The sequence below is a fragment of the Pristiophorus japonicus genome, chromosome 13 (assembly GCF_044704955.1).
Source record: "Pristiophorus japonicus isolate sPriJap1 chromosome 13, sPriJap1.hap1, whole genome shotgun sequence".
NCBI classification, from domain to species: Eukaryota; Metazoa; Chordata; class Chondrichthyes; family Pristiophoridae; genus Pristiophorus; species Pristiophorus japonicus.
Genome location: NC_091989.1, coordinates 27,114,451 through 27,138,735, shown reverse-complemented (window position 1 = coordinate 27,138,735; position 24,285 = coordinate 27,114,451). Strand labels below are relative to the sequence as shown.

At 50.3% G+C, this 24,285-nt stretch overlaps 1 protein-coding gene across 3 annotated transcripts in view; it reads left to right on the top strand.

Moving 5' to 3' along the window:
* The window catches only part of LOC139278470 (golgin subfamily B member 1-like), a 97,446-nt gene extending 73,167 nt beyond the window's left edge, over positions 1–24,279 (top strand). For all 3 annotated transcript variants that reach the window (XM_070897285.1, XM_070897284.1, XM_070897286.1), the window contains 8 exons: positions 2,553–2,731; positions 4,805–4,940; positions 5,564–5,704; positions 7,923–8,081; positions 8,412–8,503; positions 19,411–19,545; positions 23,039–23,147; positions 23,998–24,279. In XM_070897285.1, the coding sequence (XP_070753386.1) occupies positions 2,553–2,731; positions 4,805–4,940; positions 5,564–5,704; positions 7,923–8,081; positions 8,412–8,503; positions 19,411–19,545; positions 23,039–23,147; positions 23,998–24,129 (1,083 nt within the window). In that variant the 3' untranslated portion in view covers positions 24,130–24,279. The remainder of the gene's footprint in view (positions 1–2,552; positions 2,732–4,804; positions 4,941–5,563; positions 5,705–7,922; positions 8,082–8,411; positions 8,504–19,410; positions 19,546–23,038; positions 23,148–23,997) is intronic.
* The last annotated feature ends 6 nt before the right edge of the window (positions 24,280–24,285 follow it).

The following is a 24,285-nucleotide window of genomic DNA, read 5'->3' as shown; positions in this document are numbered from 1 at the left end:
ATATCCTCTCTGCATCCACCTTGTCGAGCACCCTCATTATCTTGTATGTTTTGATAAGATCACCTCTCATTCTTCTGGACTCCAATGTGCATAGGCCCAGTTTACTCAACCTATCTTTATAAGTCAACCCCCACATCTCTGGAATCAACCTAGTGAACCTTCTCTGAACAGCCTCCAATGCAAGTATATCTTTCCTTAAATACGGAGACCAAAACTGTATGCAGTACTCTAGGTGTGTCCTCACCAATACCCTGTACAGTTGTAGCAGGACTTCTCTGCTTTTAAACTCTATCCCCCTTGCAATAAAGGCCAACATTCCATTTACCTTCCTGATTACTTGCTGTACCTGCATCCTAACCTTTTATGTTTCATGCACAAGGGCCCCCAGGTCCCTCTGTTCTGCAGCATTTTGCAATTTTTCTCCATTTAAATTATAATTTGCTTTTCTATTTGTTCTGCCAAAGTGGATAACCTCACATTTTCCCACATTATACTCCATCTGCCAATTTTTGCCCACTCACTTAGCCTGTCTCTATCCCTTTGCAGATTTTTTGTGTCCTCACAATTTGCTTTCCCACCCATCTTTGTATGTGTTGGGGAGAGTTTAAACTAGCTTGGCAGGGAGGTGGGAACCTGAGAATAGATTCAGTAGGGAAGGGAGTAAAGCTGGAATTAGAAAGCAAAAATGTAGAAAGTGAGTTTGAAGGACAGAGGAAACGAGCAGGAAAAAAAGATTTAAAAAACCAATTTAAAAGCTCTTTGTCTAAATGCACGTAGCATTCGTAACAAAATAGATCAGTTGACAGCACAAATAGATACAAATGGGTATGATCTGATAGCCATTACAGAGATGTGGTTGCAAGGTGACCAGGACTGGGAACTAAATATTCAAAGGTATTTGACAATTCGGAAGGACAGAAGAAAGGAAAAGAAGATGGGGTAGCTCTGTTGTTGAAGGTTAGGATCAGTGCGTTAGTGAGAAATGATATTTGCTCAGAGGATTAAGATGTTGAATCAGTTTGGGTGGAGATAAGGAATAATAAAGGGAAAAAGTCACTGGTGGGCGTAGTCTATAGGCTCCCTAACAGTAGATACACGGTTGGACGGAGTATAAATCAGAGTATAAATCAAGAAATAATGGAGGCTTGTAAAAAAGGAACGGCAATAATCATGGATGATTTTAACCTTCGAATTGATGGGACAAAGTAAATTGGCCAGGGTAGCCTTGAGAAGGAGTTCATAGAGTGTATCCGGGATAGTTTCCTTAAACAGTACGTTGTGGAACCAACCAGGGAGCAGGCTATATTAGATCTAGTACTGTGTAATGAGGCAGGATTAATAAATGATCTCATAGTAAAAGATCCTCTAGGAATGAGTGACCATAATATGGTTGAATTTCAAATTCAGTTGCAGGGAGAGAAAGTTAGTTCTCAAACCTGGGTCCAAAGCTTAAATAAAGGAGACTACAACGTTATGAGCCTATACTCCCTGGAGTTCAGAAGAATTAGAGGTGATCTTATTGAAACTTGTAAGATAATGGGGGGGCTCAACAAGGTGGATGCAGAGCGAATATTTCCACTCATAGGGGAAACTAAAACTCGGGGACATAGTCTCAGAATAAGGGGACGCCCATTTAAAACTGAGATGAGGAGGAATTTCTTCTCTGAGAAGGTTGTAAATCTATGGAATTCTCTGCCCCAGAGAGCTGTGGAGGCTGGGTCATTGAATATATTTAAGGCGGAGATAGACAGATTTTTGAGCGATAAGGGTATAAAGAGTTATGGGGAGTGGAAAGGGAAGTGGAACTAAGTTCATGATCAGATCAGCCATGATCTTATTGAATGGCGGAGCAGGCTCGAGGGGCCAAATGGCCTACTCCTGCTCCTATTTCTTATGTTTTATGTATCATCAGCAAACTTGGCTACACTACACTCGGTCCCTTCATCCAAGTCATTAATGGAGATGGGGAGGAAAGAGCTAATGCGGTACCTCAGCTTCTTTCAACATTAAGTATTGTTGAAGACATTTGTAAATGTTTTCATTACTTTAAATAATTTTTAAAAATTAATTCTCAGGATGTAGACGTTGCTGGCATTGCCCATCCCTCGTTGCCCTGAGAAGTGGGAGGCGGGCCTCCTCCTTGAACTGCTGCCTTGTTTTGCTGATTAAATTACAAAATGTATTTTATTTAAGATCCAAAAAGGCCATATATTATCTAGCACAGAATTCAATTTATATTTTTTTACTCGGGACAGATTCAGGAAAAAAACAAAACCTGAAAATCAGAAACCGCCACTATATAATGCCAAAAGTGAAAGGAACACTCTGTCCCTCCACTTCCCCCTCAACCCCAGTGTTGCTGTGCTGGGGTCCGACAACCTGCCCCCAATCTTTATCCCCCCCCCCACCCCCGCAGTATCACCGTGCTGTGTTGGACTGTCCTGTCCTCCGCTCCCCCTCACCCCAGTGTTTCTGTGTTGTGCTGGTGTCTTGCACTCTGACCCCTCCCCCAGTGTTTCTGTGTTGTTTTACTTTCCCAATTCTGGTTATAGCTGAAGGAGTTGAAGAGCCTGCAGCAGCAGTATGTGCGGTTCGGGGAGGAGACGGCTGAAATGCCACAGCTCCGGGCACAGCTCGAAGGCCAGAACCGACAGATAGCCGATTACCAGGAGACCCAGGAGAGACTGAAGCAGGAGAGCAGTGCCTGCCAGGAGGAGCTGAGACTGCTAAGGTTAATATTGGATTGTTTATTTATTTTCGGTAGGTTCCTGTTGCTGGCTCGCCCTTCCCTAGTCGAGTTTCCTCATTCTCCAAGCATAGTGTGATCACTGTCGGCCCAAGTTCACTGCCACGAGCAACAAAATATCTCCCCAATGGCTGTCGTACCCAAGGAAGAAAGAAACATTTGAATTTTTATAGTCCTCAAAGCTTCTCTCCATAATTTACACAGTGAATTACTTAGAAGTGCAGTACCTGTTGTTCCAATGGCAAAGGTGACAGAGAACAGAGAGTTGGGATAAATGGTTCATTCTCAGGTTGGCAACCAGTAACTAGTGGGGTACCGCAGGGATCAGTGCTGGGACCCCAACTATTTACAATCAATATTAACGACTTGGAAGAAGAGACTGAGTTTAACATAGCCAAGTTTGCTGACAATACAAAGATGGGAGGAAAAGCAATGTGTGAGGAGGACACAAAAAATCTGCAAAAGGACATAGACAGGCTAAGTGAGTGGGCAAAAATTTGGCAGATGGAATATAATGTTGGAAAGTGTGATGTCATGTGCTTTGGCAGAAAAAATCAAGGAGAAAGTTATTATTTAAATGGAGAAAGATTGCAAAGTGCCACAGTACAGCGGGACCTGGGGGTACTTGTGTGTGAAACACAAAAGGATAGTATGCAAGTACAGCAAGTGATCAGGAAGGCCAATGGTACCTTGGCTTTTATTGGAAAGGGGATGGAGTATAAAAGCAGGGAAGTCTTTCTACAGCTATATAAGGTATTGGTGAGGCCACACCTGGAATACTGCGTGCAGTTTTGGTTTCCATATTTACGAAAGGATATACTTGCTTTGGAAACAGTTCAGAGAAGGTTCACTAGGTTGATTCCAGAGATGAGGGGGTTGACTTATGGGGAAAGGTTGAGTAGGTTGGGCCTCTACTCATTGGAATTTAGAAGAATGAGAGGTGATCTTATGGAAACGTATAAGATTATGAGGGGGCTTGACAAGGTGAATGCAGAGAGGATGTTTCCACTGATGGGGGAGATTAGAACTAGAGGGCATGATCTTGGAATAAGGGGCCGTCCATTTAAAACAGATGAGGAGGAATTTTTTCTCTCAGAGGGTTGTAAATCTGTGGAATTCGCTGCCTCAGAGAGCTGTGGAAGCTGGGACATTGAATAAATTTAAGACAGAAATAGACAGCTTCTTAAACGATAAGGGGTTATGGGGAGTGGGCGGGGAAGTGGAGCTGAGTCCATGATCAGATCAGCCATGATCTTATTGAAGCTCGAGGGGCCGTATGGGCCTACTCCTGCCCCTATTTCTTATGTTCTTATTCTGGGCCATGAATGTCCCACAGACAGCTGGGAGGAGGGAGGAATCTTGGCCAATATCCCATAGACAGAGCTGGGAAGGAGGGAGCAATCTTGGCCAGGTCCTCAGGACGAATCCTTGCACTTCAAAAAGTGCAAGGGGTTTTCAACATGTAACTGAACAGGCCGAAGAGGCCTCAGTTTATTGTCTCACCCAAAGAATGGCATCTCTGACAGTGCAGCACTCCCTCCGTGTGAGCCCAGATTATGTGCTCACATCCTGGAATGGGGCTCAAACCCACAACCTTCTGACTCCTAGTGCGAGTCAATTGACGTCGTCTCTGTTTGGACAAAGCTGTAATGAGGTCTGGAGCCAAGTGGTCCTGGCAGAACCCAAACTGAGCATCGGTGAGCAGGTTATTGCCGAGTAAATACAACCAGTGAGCCAAGCTGACACTGAAAACAACCTGTTGCAAAAAGTTGATGAACTATCTGTGGCCACCACAAGTGTCATATGGAAATGTTGAAAATTTGCAATGTAATCGAGCCGTCTGTGCGACTGAACTATGTTTCTGGTAGCAAGATGCTCGTTACAAAAACTTATTTGCCTCATTAGTTGGCGAGTGCTCCAGACTAGTGATTACAGAGATGGAAGGGAAATTGTAGGGAGGGTCACAAGAAACACTTCAAGCAAAACTATAGAAAATCAGTGCCCCGTGCGTGTCATTCCGCCATCCCACGCGTGTAATTCTGTTGCCCTGTTTTGCAGGTCTGAGAAGTTGTCTTTTGTCGTGCAAAGTGAAAGACTGAAAGAACAGTATCTGATCGCTGTGTCAGATAAGGACAAGCAGATCCAAGAGCTTCAGAACCTGTGCCAGGAGATGAGGCTGAAGGTGACGCAGCAGGTACCAGCCTGGTCTTAACAGCTGTATCAGCTGTTGATATTACTTCTGTGCTTGCTGCTGACTCGGGAACCAAACAGTTATTTCTCCTCCTTTACACCTTCTTCGGGATATTGAGAGCAGTTTGCTCCCAGCCCCAGTGACTGCTGGAGTACAGGAGCAGCAGTTTTCCTCAGCCCACATGGGGCTAGACAGGGTCAAGGTCAGCACAGGATCTTGCTCCTAATCACTCTCCAGTGACTTCTGCTGTGCCTGTGCACATGGGCATCACGTGCGGGCTCGGCTGTGCTGCCCTTGAGTACCGCGTCAGCACTGGCTGTCTGGACTCGCACATGACGAATGATCACTCAGACCAAGCGCTGAGTGACAGCTGGCTCCTGTGGAGTGCTACCCCAGCGTGGCCTGGGTCTTCACAGGGGCAGAGGTATACCTGGGAGGAACGAGTGCAGGACAGCATGGAGCTGCCATCAGGTGATGGAGTGTGGCTTTGTGCCAATGATTCCTGCACAGGGTGTCACGGGGGGAATGAGACGAGCTGAGGTCTGGAGCCTCGTGACATTGAGGCAGGGAGCAGAATCTTTTTTTATCAAAATAAAAGTTCTAATAATATTGCATCTGTCAAACAGGCACCTGAAGAGGCTGCTAATCCTGGCGAGACCCGTAAAGGAAAACTGCAGACTGAGAACATCCAGCTTAGGTGCCAACTGAACGACAGCCTAAAAGAGCTGCATCAGAAGGAGCTTCGCATCCAGAAACTCAACAGTAAGGTGTGTGCAGCAGCAGGTGTGTTTTTATCCCCGTGTGTGGGGGAAACGAGAGTCGGCATCTTCTGCTAGTCATGTTTCTCACCCCTGGCTATCCTTGTCCCTGGGCACCGGCAATCCTCTGGCTCAGTACCAAACCAGGCTGGCCCTTGTTCGCCAGGAGGCTCAGTACCAAATCAAGCCCTGAGCAACGAAGACTAGGGGAAGATCCAGAATGAGCAAACATTACATGGGAGGAAAAAAAGAGGGAAAATAACCTGGGACAGAAAGCAAACACTTCATGTGTGAAGTCACGGAAAGGCTCGCAGGCTGATAACAGTCTGTCAGGCTGCAACGCCAACGTTCCTCCCATGGCCGCAGTCACCTTTATACCTGGGGAGGGCCGATAGAGGGGTTAGCCCTATGGGGTGGGGGAAGGGCGAGGGTCTGGTACTGAGTCTCCTGGTGAACAAGGGCCGGCCTGGTTTGGTACTGAGCCAGAGGATTGCCGGTGCCCGGGGAGGGGTGAGAAACATGACTAGCGGAGATAAAACCAGCTGGCTCTATTTCCCCCCCCCCCCCCCCGCCCTCCCCTGAAGGTGCTCACTCTCTTCCCCCCTCTCCTGAAGGTGCTGACTCTCTCCCCCCTCCCCTGAAGGTGCTGACTCTCTTCCCCCCTCCCCTGAAGGTGCTGACTCTCTTCCCCCCTCCCCTGAAGGTGCTGATTCTCTCCCCCCTCCCCTGAAGGTGCTGACTCTCTTCCCCCCTCCCCTGAAGGTGCTGACTCTATCCCCCCTCCCCTGAAGGTGCTGACTCTCTTCCCCCCTCCCCTGAAGGTGCTGACTCTCTTCCCCCCTCCCCTGAAGGTGCTGACTCTCTCCCCCCTCCCCTGAAGGTGCTGACTCTCTTCCCCCCCTCCCCTGAAGGTGCTGACTCTCTCCCCCCCTCCCCTGAAGGTGCTGACTCTCTTCCCCCCTCCCCTGAAGGTGCTGACTCTCTCCCCCCTCCCCTAAAGGTGCTGACTCTCTCCCCCCTCCCCTGGTGCTGACTCTCTTTCCCCCCTCCCCTGAAGGTGCTGACTCTCTCCCCCCTCCCCTGAAGGTGCTGACTCTCTTTCTCCTCCCCTGAAGGTGCTGACTCTCTCCCCCCTCCCCTGAAGGTGCTGACTCTCTCCCCCCCCCCCCTCCCCTGAAGGTGCTGACTCTCCCCCTCCCCTGAAGGTGCTGACTCTCCCCCCTCCCCTGAAGGTGCTGACTCTCCCCCCTCCCCTGAAGGTGCTGACTCTCCCCCCTCCCCTGAAGGTGCTGACTCTCTCCCCCCTCCCCTGAAGGTGCTGACTCTCCCCCCTCCCCTGAAGGTGCTGACTCTCCCCCCTCCCCTGAAGATGCTGACTCTTCCCCCCCCCACCCCACTCCCCTGAAGGTGCTGACTCTCCCCCCTCCCCTGAAGGTGCTGACTCTCCCCCCTCCCCTGAAGGTGCTGACTCTCTCCCCCCTCCCCTGAAGGTGCTGACTCTCCCCCCTCCCCTGAAGGTGCTGACTCTCCCCCCTCCCCTGAAGGTGCTGACTCTCCCCCCTCCCCTGAAGGTGCTGACTCTCCCCCCTCCCCTGAAGGTGCTGACTCTCCCCCCTCCCCTGAAGGTGCTGACTCTCCCCCCCCCCCCCCTCCCCTGAAGGTGCTGACTCTCTTCCCCCCTCCCCTGAAAGTGCTGACTCTCTCCCCCTCCCCTGAAGGTGCTGACTCTCTTCCCCCCCCCCTCCCCTGAAGGTGCTGACTCTCTTCCCCCCCCCCCCCTCCCCTGAAGGTGCTGACTCTCCCCCCTCCCCTGAAGGTGCTGACTCTCTCCCCTCCCCTGAAGGTGCTGACTCTCTCCCCTCCCCTGAAGGTGCTGATTCTCTCCCCCTCCCCTGAAGGTGCTGACTCTCCCCCCTCCCCTGAAGGTGCTGATTCTCTCCCCCCTCCCCTGAATGTGCTGACTCTCTCCCCTGAATGTGCTGACTCTCTCCCCTGAATGTGCTGACTCTCAAAGCAGCTAGGGATGGGCAATAAATGCCAGCAATGCCCACATCCCAAGAATGAATTGCAAAACAAGACCTGCTGCAGTATTCCAACATTTGCAGTTTTTCCTTGTGGGCTCTATCAAAGATAAGATGAAACTGTACTTGCCTGTTACATGTTCTCGAATTCCATAGTGTGTGTATCTTTTCCTCCCTCACCCTCGCCCCCTCCATGCCACCTGCAGATGTCCCTCGTGTTTGAGGAGAAGATTGCGCTCTCGTCCCAGGTGCGGGGAACTAGCCAGAACCTGCGTGACACGCAGCACCGACTGAACGAGTTACAGGCGCGTCACGTAACCCTCGAACGCCAGCTGCAGGCTTCCACAGGACTGCTGGACGAGAAGGTGGGTGAAAGGAGGATAAGGAATTGAGGGAGTGAACAGCTTAATCGCCAGATCTGTGTGCACCAGGGCACTGAGTGATAGTTATTGTTGGGAAAGGGTGAATCTTGAAACCTGGGAAGGATTGCAGCCTGTTACTCACTCCCGGAAATCTGTTATTCTATATATAAACTCCCCCGAACCCCTCGATTAGATTGCAGCCTGTTACTCACTCCAGGGAATCTATTATTCTATGCAATATAATGTGATGTTTTGGGTGCTGTAGTGTGGTGTTTCGGGGTACTATATTGTCCGTTTTGACTCCTCTGCATGGTTATGTTTTTTGGCCTATAGACTGACCCCACTGTTGACGCTGCCCCTGGTGGCCCCCAGGAGAAAGGCAGAATCGAGGTCAAGGAAACAGAGCTGAGACATCTGAAGCAAAGGTAATAACCGTGACAGAATCCCGCGCCCTTTTGTTGATGCTGCACCGTGAAACAGCAAATGCACACAAGTGTTCTGGTGCGGGTATCTGTCGAGCCGTGCCCTGGACCATCACATCTCTGCCCTCCACAGCAGAACTGTTGTGGAGCACAGGGACTGTTGTTATGTCGGTAACCTTTTCCTTACCCTGCGTTGATCTGCCTCTCACTCCAGAATTTTCCTGCCTTTTCCCTTAAACAGTGTAATTCATGATAGACTCCTCTGGTGCCTCTGTCAAATGGCCACTCTTGTGAGAGCTCAGCTGTGCGCGGGCTATTTGACTTTGTGAGACATCACAACTGAGGCCAATCCCGCACTCATTTGTCTTCACGGCGGACTTTGCAGCAGGGGTCACTGGACAGCAATCGGTAGCAGGATCTTGCCTCGTTCTCCCCTCCCCCATAAACCCGAGAACACTGAGGCACATTATCATCACTGGTATCACTTAACATGGGGTATAACGACACATCAGGGCGAGGGAGGAATTTCTGGATAGTTTTATCCAGAACACAGTCACACCTCAGAGGAAAGCACAGGTTCAGGAAGGGGAGGGTGTGACTGTCGGGGAGCTGGCTGGGAGGGGTTAAGAAGGAAGGTCTGCAGACACTTGTCCAACAGGTGCGATGTATTGGCTACCTGTGAGGACAAGAAGAAAGACTACGGGGAGGACAGCCACAAAGCAGACCAAGGCACTGTGGCTCAGAAGGCTTTCCCGGGATGGGGCGAGAGGGGGGGGGGGGCGGGTGGGTGGGGGGTCAAGCAAAATAGTGATGGGGAATTCTATAATTGGGGATAGATAGCGCCTTCTGCAGCCACGAATGAGAGTCTCGAAGGGTGTGTTGCCTACCCGGCACCAGGGTAAGGGATATCTCGAGGTGGCTGGTGAGGAATTTGGAAAAGGAGAGAGAAAAATCCAGTTGTCGTGGTCGATGTTGGAACAAACGACATAGGTAGGAACAGAGAGGAGGTACTGCTGAGGGAGTATCAAGAGTTAGGAACTAAATTAAAAAACAGGACCTTGAGAGTAATAATTGCTGGATTATTGCCCGAGCCATGTGCAAATCGGCATAGAAGCAGTTAGATCAGGAGAATTAACACATGGCTAAAGGTCTAGTGTGGGAAAAAGGGGTTCTTTTCAGTGTTTTATACAATTCAAACATAACCTCCCTGCTCTTGTATTCTATGCCTTGGCTAATAAAGGCAAGCATTCCGTATGCCACCTTAACCACCTTATTTACCTGTCCTGCTACCTTCAGGGATCTGTGAACATGCACTCCAAGGTCCCTTTGTTCCTCTGCACTTAGTGTCATACCATTTATTGTGTATTCCCTTGCCTTGTTAGCCCTCCGCAAATGCATTACCTCACACTTCTCAGGATTGAATTCCATTTGCCACTGTTCTGCCCACCTGACCAGTCCATTGATATCTTCCTGCAGTCTACAGCTTTCTTCTTCATTATCAACCATACGGGCAACTTTTGTATCATCTGCAAACTTTTTAATCATACCCTCTACATTCAACTCTAAATCATTGATACTTACCACAAAAAGCAAGGGACCAAGTACTGAGTCCTGCGGAACCCTACAGGAAACAGTCACAAAAACGGCCATCGACCATTACCCTTCATGTAATTTCGAAGGGTCATCGACCCGAAATGTTAACTCTGCTTTCTCTCCACAGATGCTGCCTGACCTGAGATTTCCAGCATTTTCTGTTTTTATTCCAGATTCCAGCATCCGCAGTATTTTACTTTTGGACCATTACCCTTTGCTTCCTGCCTCTGAGCCAATTTTGGATCCAACTTGGCACTTTGCCTTGGATCCCATGGGCTTTTACTTTCGTGACCAGTCGGCCATGTGGGACCTTATCAAAAGCTTTGCTAAAATTCATATAGACTACATCATACACACTATCCTCATCGACCCTCCTCGTTACCTCCTCAAAAAATTAAATCAATTTAGTCAGACACGACCCTCCCTTAACAAATCCATGCTGACTGTCCTTGATTAATCCGTGTCTTTCTAAATGAAGATTTATCCTGAAACTCAACATTTTTTCTAATAATTTTCCCACCACCAAGGTTAGGCTGACTGGCCTGTAATTACTCGGTCTATCCCTTTCTTCCTTTTTAAACAATGGTACGTTAGCAGTCCTCCAGTCCTCTGGCACCACACCTGCAGCCAGAGAGAATTGGAAAATGATAGTTAGAGCCTCTGCTATTTCCTCTTTTGCTTCCCTTAACAGCATGGGATACATTTCATCCGGGCCTGGGGATTTATTCACTTTGAAAGATGCTATGCCCCATAATACTTCCTCCCTCACTATGTTTATTTTATCTAATATTTCACACTCCTCCCCCCTCATTGCAACATCTGCATCACCCCTCTCTTTTGTGAAAACAAAAGCAAAGTATTCATTAAGAACCATACCCACGTCTTCCGTCTCCACACACACGTTACCTTTATGGTCTCTAATAGGCCTTACTCTTTCGTTAGTTATCCTCTTGTTCTTAATGTATTTACAAAACATCTTTGCGTTTTCCTTGATTTTACTTGCCAAATTTTTTCATGCTCTCTCTGCTTTCCTAATTTCCTTTTTAATTTCACCCCTGCACTTTCTATACTCCTTTAGGGTTTCTGCAGTATTGAGCCCTTGGTATCTGTCATAAGCCTCCCTTTTTTCTTTATCCTTCCCTGTATGCCCCTTGAGAGAAGACAAGAGTAATGCAGTGGATGTAATGTATCTAGGTTTCCCAAAGGGCTTTAATAAGGTACCACAAGGTGTCAGCTGTGGCTCAGTTAGTAGCACACTCACCTCTGAGACAGAAGGTTGTGGGTTCAAGTCCCACTCCAGGGACTTGAGCACACAAATCTAGGCTGACACTCCAGTGCAATGCTGAGGGAGTGCTGCACTGTCGGAGATGCCGTCTTTCGGATGAGACGTTAAACTGAGTCTGCTCTCTCAGGTGCATGCAACAGATCCCACGGCACTATTTCGAAGAAGAGCAGGGGAGTTGTCCCCGATGTCCTGGCCAATATTTGTCCCTCAATCAACATAACAAAAACAGATTATCTGGTCATTATAGCAGAAAGCCTCACTACATTTAAAAATACTTGGATGTGCACTTGAAGTGCTGTAACCTACAGGGCTACAGACCAAGAGCTGGAAGGTGGCATTTGGCTGGATAGCTCTTGGTCGGCCTGGACACGATGGCCCGAAATGGCCTCCTTCCGTGCTGTAAATTTCGATGATTCTATGATTCTTATCACATTGCTGTTTGTGGGAGCTTGCTGTGCGCAAACTGGCTGCCGCGTTTCCCACATTACAATAGTGACTATACTCCAAAAAGTACTTAATTGACTGTAAAGCGCTTTGAGATGTCCAGTGGTCATGAAAGGTGCTGTATAAATGCAAGTCATTCTTTCCTTCTTTCACATAATAGACTAATGAATAAGGCCAGAACATGCGGAGTCAGGGCACAAGTTGCAGAATGGATGGCTAGCTGGCTGCAAGACTGAAAACAGAGAGTTAAGGGTAAAGGGTAGCTATAGAGCGGCATAAGGTAGGAAGTGGGGTCATAAGAACACAAAAATTAGAAGCAGGAGTAGGCCATTCTGTCCCTCAAGCCTGCTCCACCATTCAATAAGATCATGGCTGATCTTCTACCTCAAATCCCACTTTCCTGTACTGTCCCCATATCCCTTAATATTCAAAAATCTATCGATCTCTGCCTTGAATATACTCAAAGACTGAGCCTCCACAGCCCTCTTCCAAAGATTCACCACCCTCTGAGTGAAGAAGTTTCTCCTCATCTCAGTCCTAAATGGCCGACCCCTTATTCTGAGACTGTGACCCCTGGTTCTAGACTCCTCAGCCCAATGGAAACATCCTCCCTGCAGCTATCCTGTCTAGCCCTGTAAGAATTTTGTATATTTCAATTGAATCACTTCTCATTCTTCTAAACTCTGGAGAATATAGGCCTAGTCTACTCAATCTCTCCTCATAGGACAATCCCCCCATCCCAGGAATCAATCTAGTGAACCTTTGTTGCACTCCCTGTATGGCAATTATATCCTTCCTTAGGTAAGGAGACCAAAACTGTATACAATACTCCAGGTGTGGTCTCACCAGGGCCTTATATGATTGCAATAATATGTCCTTACGCTTGTACTCTCATCCTCTTGTAATAAAGGCCAACGTATCATTTGTTTTCTTAATTGCCTGCTGTACCTGCACGTTAACTTTCAGTAATTCGTGTACAAGGGCACCCAGGTCGCTCTGCTTGCCAATCTCTCACCATTTTAAAAAAAATACTCTACTTTTCTATTTTTCCTACCAAAGTGGATAACTTCACATTTCTCCAAATTATATTCCATTGCCATGTTCTTGCCCACTCACTCAGCCTGTCTACATCCCCTTGAAGCCTCTTTGCACCCACCTCACAACTTACATTCCCACCTAGCTTTGTATCATCAGCAAACTTAGATATATTGCATTTGGCCTCCGCATCCAAATCATTGATATAGATTGTGAATAGCTGGGGCCCCAGCACTGATCCCTGCAGTACCCCAGTAGTTAAAGCCTGCAACCCGAAAATGACCCGTTTATTCCTACTCTCTGTTTTCTGTCCGTTAACCAATCCTCAGTCCATGCTAGTATATTGCCCCTAATTCCATGAGCCCTAATTTTATTTAATTATCTCTTGTGTCATCATCATCATAGGCAGTCCTTCGAATCGAGAATGACTTGCTTCCACTTCGAAAAGTTCACAGGTGTTTCAATGAAGGACCTAAAATTCCAGGTCCTGAACTAAATCTTGAAGGGTGGAAAACGCCTGTGCGTGGATTTTTTTAACGTTGCACACCAGCCACCACACGGGCTTGACAGAGTTAGGTCTTGGTCCAGTGGCAAGGATTAACCAAGACGACTGGAGACCAGCTCTGTTGCACGCACACATATCGCAGTGTGGGCAGGCCCGTGCTGCCCCTGGGCCCTCGCCTCTTCTGGGCCCCGAACTCACGCCTCTCCTGGGCCTCGATCACGTCCCTCTACAATCTCTCGCCGCTCCTTCGCCCCGACCTTGCCGCTCCGACCTTGCCGCTCCTGCTGTACCTGCCCACGCTCCAATCACCGACCTGGATCTTGGTGACATCCAATCCAGTCGGCCTCTCGCTGCCTTTGCTCTCCTGCTCCAGCACGTGCTGCTCTATGGAGTGGTACGCCGCCACTCTGCTCCTTCCACTTCCCAGCCTGCTCGGATGGTGCTCACAGGCCGGGGGCCGTTACAGATGTCCAGCTCACATGTTTATAGATCCTTGGGTTAATCCTTCCATCCATTTACACCACCTCTTGTGTAGCACCTGATCAAATGCCTTCTGAAAATCCAAATACATCACATCCACTGGTTCCCCCTTATCTATTCTACTAGTTACAACCTCAAAAAACTCTTAACAGATTTGTCAAACATGATTTCCCTTTCAGAAATCCGTGTTGACTCTGCCCAATCCTATTATTATTTTCTAAGTGCCCTGTTACCACATCCTTAATAATAGATTCTAGCATTTTCCCTACAATTGATGTCAGGCTAACTGGTCTGTAGTTTCTCGTTTTCTCTCTTCCTCCTTTCTTAAATAGCGGTCCCACAAGGATCAGTGCTGGGAGCACTGTTGTTTACAGTTTATATTAACGATTTAGATTTTAGAATCAAAAACATAATTTCTAAATTTGCGGCAAAACCAAATTGGGGGTGATGGTCAATACTGAAGGGGACTGCAATACATTAAAAGGAAACATTAATAAGCTTTCAAATGAGCGTATAATGAGCAAATGAATTTCTTCATAGAAGAGTGAGGTATTCTGTTTTGGTTAAAGAATGAGGTCCCATATTACTTGGAAAATAAGAATCTAAATGGAGCAGAGGAGCAAAGGGTTCTGGGAGTACAAATACACCAATCACTAAAAGCAGCGCCGCAGGTTAATAAGGCCATAAAAAGCAAACCAAGCACTAGGGTTATTTCTAGAAAGGTAGAATTGAAAAGTAGAGAAGTTATGCTAAACATGTATCTACCTTTGGTTAGAGCACACTTAGAGTATGTGTACAGTTCTGATCACCATATAAAAAGGATATGGAGGCACAGGAGAGGATTTAGAAAGATTTACAACGTTGATACTAGAACTGCGAGGTTATACCAGGAAAGGCTGGGTCTCTTTTCTCTTGAAAAGAAAAGCGGAGGGGTGACCTAATAGAGGTCTTTAAAATTATGAAAGGTTTTGATGGAGTAGAGTGTTTCCACTTGTGGGGAAAAGCACAACTAGAGACCATCAATGTAAGATAGTCACCAAGAAATCAAATGAGGAATTCAGAAGAAACTTCTTTACCCAGAGAGTGATGAGAACGTGGAACTCGCTACCACAGGTTGAGGTGAATAGTATCGATGTGTTTAAGGGGAAGCTCAATAAGCATATGAGAGAGAAAAGAATTGAGATTATAGAGATGGATGAGGAAAGACGGGAGGAGGCTCGAGTGGAGCATAAACGGCGGCATGGACTGGTTGGGCCAAATGGCCTGTTGCTATGCTGCATATTCTATGTAACCGGTACCATTACTGATATTACGGACTGAAATGGGACTTTTTTTTGGACGCATGGAGTTATCTTAACACAAATGAAACTGAGTATCTGGTCCACATACCCATTACTCTGCGGGAGATCGTACTCATCTCAACACCCCCTTGAGGCTTGTTCATTTGATGCTGTCTTTCAGCTCACAATACAAGTACATCGAATCATAGAGCTATCCAATTAGTCCCATTCCCTGGCTCTTTCCCCATAGCCCTTTAAATCTTTCCCTTCATTATTTATGACTGAGCATCTGACAAGAGAGTCTCCATTCCTCTCTTGCATGGCTTGTTCATTTAAAATTATCCACAACCATTTTGGCATAGCTTTTCAATTTCTCGGTCATTACAATTAATCCCATTAAACGCATTCCTTTCCTCTGCTGCAGGGCCCATTTCTTAAATGTATTTCTGATTAAAAGCTGCTGTTTTTGCAGTTTAACTTCCTCTCTCTGAATAGCTCTCTAAAGTGCACTGAGGCTCTGTGATACCAGGAAGGGTAGTGGGCAGCAGTGAGATCTGGAAAGAGAGAAAGTGCCGGAAACAGCACAACAGGTGTGCCAGCATCTGAAAGAGAGGAGGCTCGTTAACACTCTGGGAGGATTCCCCCCATCAAATGTGATTGACATGCTGCGCCTTTCTAGAGGGTTTGATGGAGCAGTGTAGAGGGATACTCTGTAACCCGTGCTGTACCTGCCTGGGAATGTTTGATGGGACAGTGTCGCGGGAGCTTTACTCTGTATCTAATCCGTGCTGTACCTGCCCTGGGAGTGTTTCTTGTGACAGTGTAAACAGTTTGGTTAGCTTTTTGGATTGCTTTGATTCTAGATATTTTTTGTTTCTGTGTTTCTGACTGCCCTTGTACATGAACTTTTGTTCCCCGCATGCCAGACGGTGTTTACACCTGCCCTGATATCTAGGTAGCATTTGGAGCATGCTCAAGAAATGAGTAGATGCCCTGTTTTCAGATTATCTCGGCTAGAGACTCTGTCCAATATCTTCATGATATTCTCCTTGTAAGAACATAAGAAATAGGAGCAGGAGTAGGCCATACGGCCCCTCGAGTCTGCTCCGCCATTCAATAAGATCATGGCTGATCTGATCATGGACTCAGCTCCACTTCCCCGCCCGCTCCCCATAACCCCTTAGCCCCTTATCCCCTTATCGTTTAAGAAACTCTCTATTTCTATCTTAAATTTATTCAATGTCCCAGCTTCCACAGCTCTCTGAGGCAGCGAATTCCACAGATTTACAACCCTCTGAGAGAAGAAATTTCTCCTCATCTCTGTTTTAAATAGGCGGCCCCTTATTCTAAGATCAGGCCCTCTAGTTCTAGTCTCGCCCATCAGTGGGAACATCCTCTCTTCATCCACCTTGTCAAGCCCCCTCATAATCTTATACGTTTCGATAAGATCACCTCTCATTCTTCTGAATTCCAATGAGTGTGAGGCCCAACCTACTCAACCTTTCCTCATAAGTCAACCCCCTCATCCCCGGAATCAACCTAGTGAACCTTCTCTGAACTGCCTCCAAAGCAAGTATATCCTTTCGTAAATATGGAAACCAAAACTGCACGCAGTATTCCAGGTGTGGCCTCACCAATACCTTATATAGCTGTAGCAAGACTTCCCTGCTTTTATACTCCATCCTCTTTGCAATAAAGGCCAAGATACCATTGGCCTTCCTGATCACTTGCTGTAGCTGCATACTATCCTTTTGTGTTTCATGCACAAGTACCCCCAGGTCCCGCTGTACTGCGGCACTTTGCAATCTTTCTCCATTTATATAATAACTTGCTCTTTGATTTTTTTCTGCCAAAGTGCATAACCTCATACTTTCCAACATTATACTCCATCTGCCAAATTTTTGCCCACTCACTTAGCCTGTCTGTGTCCTTTTGCAGATTTTTTGTGTCCTCACACATTGCTTTTCCTCCCATCTTTGTATCGTCAGCAAACATGGCTACGTTACACTCAGTCCCTACTTCCAAGTCATTAATATAGACTTGGAAGATATAGACTTGTCTATAGACAATAAATAGTGGAACTGGTTTAGAAGTTGCACTCCAGGACAATGAAGTAGTGGATGGAACAGTGCAAGTCTAAACATGAGCAATTATTGCAGATGTTTCTGCACAAAGCTGTCTGCGGTGCTGCACTCTAAAATAATCTCTTCAACACATGCACTCGGCCAAGAGAACAAGTTAATTCTATTTACAAACTACAGTCCAGAGATGTCAAGGGTCATTGTACTTGGACTAACAGCAACAAAACTTGTATTTCACCAGTTATTTTCCTCCCCTTTCCTTCCCCCCCCCCCCCCCCCTCCTCTCCTGAAAGCACTGGCATTTGCTGAGACCCTGTTTCTGCTGTTCTTCATTTGTGACTCTGGGCACTGAGCGCTGTCAGATAGTTAGTGTGGAGGTCCCGACCTGCGTGAGAACCAGCGGCAGGTCGGGCCATAAAAGGAGCGGAGGTGCGGCAGCCTGGAGCAGGGTGGAGCAGCGCGAGCTGGTGCAGGAGGGTGACGTCATCAAGGTCCAGGTCGGTGATTGGAGCGTGGGCAGGTATAGCAGGAGAGACGTGAGTTCGGGGCTAGGGGCCCAGGGGCAGCACGGGCCAGCCCACACTCCCGATATGTGTGCGCACTCGGTCCGTGCAGCACAGCTGGTCTCCAGTCGTCTTGGTAATCCTTGCCACTGGACCAAGACCGAGCTCTGACAAGCCTGTATGGGGGCTGGTGAGCAATGGCCACCACACGTTAAAAAAATCCACGCACAGGCATCTTCCACCCTTCAGTATGTAGTTCGTGACCTGGAATATTAGGTCCTTCATTGAAACACCTGTGAACTCATCCCTTTTTGGTGTGGAAGCAAGTCATCCTCGTTTTGAGGGATGGCCCATGATGGTGATGGACAATAATATAGACTTGTCTTCAGAAGCTGGTGGAATAACACTAACCGAGTCTGACTTAGACTTTAACTGGCGAACCGTAAGGGAACAAGTGAATAGTATATTTCACGGCAGTTCTTTAGCTTAAGGATCCTCGTTTTAATAGAAAATAACACGTTTCACAACTTTATGCTAAACTCTATTGCGATTCATTTTCTTACACGTTGCTTCGGTTTTCTTTTCCCACTATCGATGTTATCGGACTTTGCAACTTTGGAGTTTCCTGATACACTCCAGTCTCTTCATAGGTTGAATCTGATTTGAGAAAGAACTGGGTGGTAAATATCTTTGAAACAGTTACTGATCACAAGCTAAATTTAAATAACTGCTTCTTAAATTTTAAAAACACCATGGCAAATATAAACATATTTGAAACAATCACATAGAATGTTTGTATTTGAATTGAGTGCTATGGCCCTTTGTTGGACATGTTATTCAGACAAACAGACTACCCAGATATATCAGATGGTGGGAGACACTGCCCAATATGGAAGTGACTGACAGAGAGTAGGAAGGCCCTGGACTAATCTGATGGCTAGCTAGCCTCAGCTCCTCAGGGTTAGGGAAATGGGGTGGTGGGGAAATATAATCTGGAGTCCCTGCTTTCCATTCCTATCCAGTGGCTCATGCTGGAAGGTGTGTGGACAGGAGGTGAGGCTTAGGCTTATGTGTGATGCTCTTGGTGGTCGAATAACCGACAGACACTCACTGTCTGAGGTCACTGATGGCCCTGGGGAATGTATTGTGTGCTGACCAGTACTCATCGATCCGTATCCCAGTCGATCACCGCCTTCAGGGGAGGGGCAGGAATAAATGGGGAGGTGCAGGGGGTGGATGGAGAAGATACTGTTCTTGAAAATGGGTTGCATCGACTATATTTGAATATGGAAGATTAAGGGGTGGTCTAATTGAGGTGTTTTCAGACGGTTAAAGGGTTTGATAGGGTTGATGGAGAGAAACTATTTTCTGATGGGGGAGTCCCAAACAAGGGGCATAACCTTAAAATTAGAGCTAGGCCATTCAGGGGTGACGTCAGGAAGCACTTCTTCACACAAATGGTAGTGGAAATCTGGAACACTCTTCCCCAAAACACTGTTGAGGCTGCTGATCAGTTGAAAATGTCAAAACGGAGAGTGCTAGACTTTTATTAGGCGGGGTATTGAGGGACCTGGGGGTAAATGCAGTTACAATATAGATCAGCCATGGTCTCATTGAATGGCAGAACAGGCTTGAGGTGCTGAATGGCCTCCTATTCCTATGTTCCTATGAAAACCATTGCTTTTCTCGGTCTGCGTTTCACAGGCTACATGAAGCCAAACAAGTGCAGGACAGAATTGAGCAAGAACTGAGTCGATCGGAGGGCTCACTGGCTGAAGAACAGGAAAAGCGATTGGCTGCTGAGGAAGCCCTGCTGTCAGCAGAACATCGACTCAAAAGGTAAGAGGAGGATGGGGCAAACCATTTCAATAATAGGGGGAAGGAATAGGGCATTCTACTAAATGGAGGTGAGAGAATGCGTACTCCATTTAAAATGGGGGCAAGAGAATGGGGCGTTTGTATAAAGGTCTAAGGATAGCAGAGGGAAAGACATCATCTTAGAACTGATGCAGACTCTTAAAAGCAAAATGGGACAAACAGGGAGAGGTGTTAGACTGGACGAGTCTCTCCCGTTTTCAAAGATCAACCCCACCTACCCACCTTCTCCAGTATCCCTACCCCCCCACCTCCCGTATCCCTACCCCCCCCCACCTCCCGTATCCCTACCCCCCCACCTCCCGTATCCCTACCCCCCCACCTCCCGTATCCCTACCCCCCCCACCTCCCGTATCCCTACCCCCCCACCTCCCGTATCCCTACCCCCCCACCTCCCGTATCCCTACCCCCCCCACCTCCCGTATCCCTACCACCCCCCACCTCCCGTATCCCTACCCACCCCACACCTCCCGTATCCCTACCCCCCCACCTCCCGTATCCCTACCCCCCCCACCTCCCGTATCCCTACCTCCCGTATCCTTGCCCCCCACCTCCCGTATCCCTACCCACCCCACACCTCCCGTATCCCTACCCCCCCACCTCCCGTATCCCTACCCACCCCACACCTCCCGTATCCCTACCTCCCGTATCCTTGCCCCCCACCTCCCGTATCCCTACCCCCCCGCCTCCCGTATCCCTACCCCCCCACCTCCCGTATCCCTACCCCCCCCACCTCCCGTATCCCTACCCCCCCCACCTCCCGTATCCCTACCCCCCCCACCTCCCGTATCCCTACCCCCCCCACCTCCCGTATCCCTACCCCCCCCACCTCCCGTATCCCTACCCCCCCACCTCCCGTATCCCTACCCCCCCCCACCTCCCGTATCCCTACCCCCCCACCTCCCGTATCCCTACCCCCCCACCTCCCGTATCCCTACCCCCCCCCACCTCCCGTATCCCTACCCCCCCACCTCCCGTATCCCTACCCCCCCACCTCCCGTATCCCTACCCCCCCACCTCCCGTATCCCTACCCACCCCACACCTCCCGTATCCCTACCTCCCGTATCCTTGCCCCCCACCTCCCGTATCCCTACCCCCCCCGCCTCCCGTATCCCTACCCCCCACCTCCCGTATCCCTACCCCCCACCTCCCGTATCCCTACCCCCCCCACCTCCCGTATCCCTACCCCCCCCACCTCCCGTATCCCTACCCCCCCCACCTCCCGTATCCCTACCCCCCCACCTCCCGTATCCCTACCCCCCCACCTCCCGTATCCCTACCCCCCCCCCACCTCCCGTATCCCTACCCCCCCACCTCCCGTATCCCTACCCCCCCCACCTCCCGTATCCCTACCCCCCCACCTCCCGTATCCCTACCCCCCCACCTCCCGTATCCCTACCCCCCCACCTCCCGTATCCCTACCCCCCGCCTCCCGTATCCCTACCCCCCCACCTCCCGTATCCCTACCCCCCCCCCACCTCCCGTATCCCTACCCCCCCACCTCCCGTATCCCTACCCCCCCCCCACCTCCCGTATCCCTACCCCCCCCACCTCCCGTATCCCTACCCCCCCACCTCCCGTATCCCTACCCCCCCACCTCCCGTATCCCTACCCACCCCACACCTCCCGTATCCCTACCTCCCGTATCCTTGCCCCCCACCTCCCGTATCCCTACCCCCCCCGCCTCCCGTATCCCTACCCCCCACCTCCCGTATCCCTACCCCCCACCTCCCGTATCCCTACCCCCCCCACCTCCCGTATCCCTACCCCCCCCACCTCCCGTATCCCTACCCCCCCCACCTCCCGTATCCCTACCCCCCCACCTCCCGTATCCCTACCCCCCCCACCTCCCGTATCCCTACCCCCCCACCTCCCGTATCCCTACCCCCCCACCTCCCGTATCCCTACCCCCCCCCACCTCCCGTATCCCTACCCCCCCCCACCTCCCGTATCCCTACCCCCCCACCTCCCGTATCCCTACCCCCCCACCTCCCGTATCCCTACCCCCCCCACCTCCCGTATCCCTACCCCCCCCCTCCCGTATCCCTACCCCCCGCCTCCCGTATCCCTACCCCCCCACCTCCCGTATCCCTACCCCCCCCCCACCTCCCGTATCCCTACCCCCCCACCTCCCGTATCCCTACCCCCCCCCACCTCCCGTATCCCTACCCCCCCCCACCTCCCGTATCCCTACCCCCCCCCACCTCCCGTATCACTACCCCCCCACCTCCCGTATCCCTACCCCCCCCCACCTCCCGTATCCCTACCCCCCCCACCTCCCGTATCACTACCCCCCCACCTCCCGTATCCCTACCCCCCCCCACCTCCCGTATCCCTACCCCCCCTACCTCCCGTATCCCTACCCCCCCACCTCCCGTATCACTACCCCCCCACCTCCCGTATCCCTACCCCCCCACCTCCCGTATCCCTACCTCCCGTATCCCTACCTCCCCGCCTCCCGTATCACTACCCCCCCACCTCCCGTATCCCTACCTCCCCGCCTCCCGTATCCCTACCCCCCCACCTCCCGTATCCCTACCTCCCGTATCCCTACCCCCCCACCTCCCGTATCACTACCCCCCCATCTCCCGTATCACTACCCCCCCATCTCCCGTATCCCTACCTCCCGTATCCCTACCGCCCCGCCTCCCGTATCCCTACCCCCCCACCTCCCGTATCCCTACCTCCCGTATCCCTACCTCCCCGCCTCCCGTATCCCTACCCCCCCACCTCCCGTATCCCTACCCCCCCACCTCCCGTATCCCTACCTCCCGTATCCCTACCTCCCCGCCTCCCGTATCCCTACCCCCCCACCTCCCGTATCCTTACCCCCACCTCCTGTATCCCTATCCCCCACCTACCCACCACCTCCTGTATCCCTACCCTCCGCCTACCCACCTTCTCCTGTATCCCTACCCTCCACCTACCCACCTTCTCCCGTATCCCTACCCACCTTTTCCCATATCCCTCAACCCCATCTACTTTTATATTTCTTCCTGTGGAGGTGTCTAGAACAAGGGGGTGCAATCTTAAAATTAGAGCCAGGACACTTAGAGTGAAATCAGGAAGCACTTTATCACACAAGGGGTAGTGGGAATCTAGTACTCACTCCGTCCCCAGAAGGCTGTGGATGCTGCGGTTCAATTGATATTTTCAAGAGAGAGATTTTTGCTGGGTAAAGATATCGAGGGATATTGAGCTATGGCGGGTAAATCTAGTTGAGGTACAGGTCAGCCATGATCTAATTGAATAGTGGAACAGGCTCAAGGGCTGAATGGTCGTCTCATGTTCCTGTTTCTTTGTCTGCTGGCTGTGTGGGTCCCGTGGAGCCAGGAGCCCGTGGCAGTAACCTGCCCAGAATTTGACACCAGGCAGGCTGTATGGTGGGGCCTGGGATGGTCAGTGGCTACAGTGGAAGTTGTTGTAATGCTGCAGTTGATGCTTGTTTCCTTTCAGTGTGGAGCTGAGCGAGTGGGTCAGTGCCCAGGAGCGGAACCTCAATGCCTCGGTTCTGGAGGAGCATTCCCTGCTGATAGACCCATCGGAATGTGCCACTCCCAGCAAGGTCAGAGCCTCTGCACAGCAGATACATCAGCATCAGTTTACTCGCATCGATAGCATGCACACCTGCACCCCCTCCCCAGTATAACACACCCCACCCCAGTGTAATGCATGCTGACCCAGTATAACACCCCACCCCCTCAGTATAAGACTTTGGTATTCCAGTCTCTGTTACACCAGCCGACAGGCTCACTGTGGGCAGTGTGGTGCTGCCCCCTGCTGGCTCATTGTGGGCAGTGCGGTGCTGCCCCCTGCTGGCTCACTGTGGGTAGTGCGGTGCCACCCCCTGCTGGCTCATTGTGGGCAGTGCGGTGCCACCCCCTGCTGGCTCATTGTGGGCAGTGTGGTGCTGCCCCTTGCTGACTCACTGTGGGCACTGGTGCTGGCTCGCTGTGGGCAGTGCGCTGGGCCCCCTGCTGGCTGACTGTGGGCAGTGCGCTGGGCCCCCTGCTGGCTGACTGTGGGCAGTGCGCTGGGCCCCCTGCTGGCTGACTGTGGGCAGTGCGCTGGGCCCCCTGCTGGCTGACTGTGGGCAGTGCGCTGGGCCCCCTGCTGGCTGACTGTGGGCAGTGCGCTGGGCCCCCTGCTGGCTGACTGTGGGCAGTGCGGTGCGCCCCCTGCTGGCTGACTGTGGGCAGTGCGCTGGGCCCCTGCTGGCTGACTGTGGGCAGTGCGGTGCGCCCCCTGCTGGCTGACTGTGGGCAGTGCGGTGGACCCTCTGCTGGCTGACTGTGGGCAGTGTAGTGCGCCCCCTGCTGGCTCACTCTGGCCAGTGCGGTGGGTCCCTTGCTGACTTCACTCCCTGTGTCTTGTGTCGATTCCAGTTCTAATCTGTTGTTTATTTCTGCTTTCAGACTCGGAGGGGCTCCAGCGTGCGTTCATTCTGTTCTCTGTTCCACGCCCGATCTCGGACCAAGTTGTTATTTGCCGTATATTTCATTGCGCTGCATGTCCTGTTTCTCCTGTGCTTCACGGGAAACCTCTAAACTCCAGGAGTCCTGGTGCTGAGGAGCGGTTGGGACTTGCAGACAGCGAGCTGACTGAATCCAGTAGCAGCACTTCACCCTGGGAGCACCAGCTTTATCTGTACCTGGAGCTGAGGATTTATTTCTCCTTCAATTAGATTTTCCTCTGTGAAGATT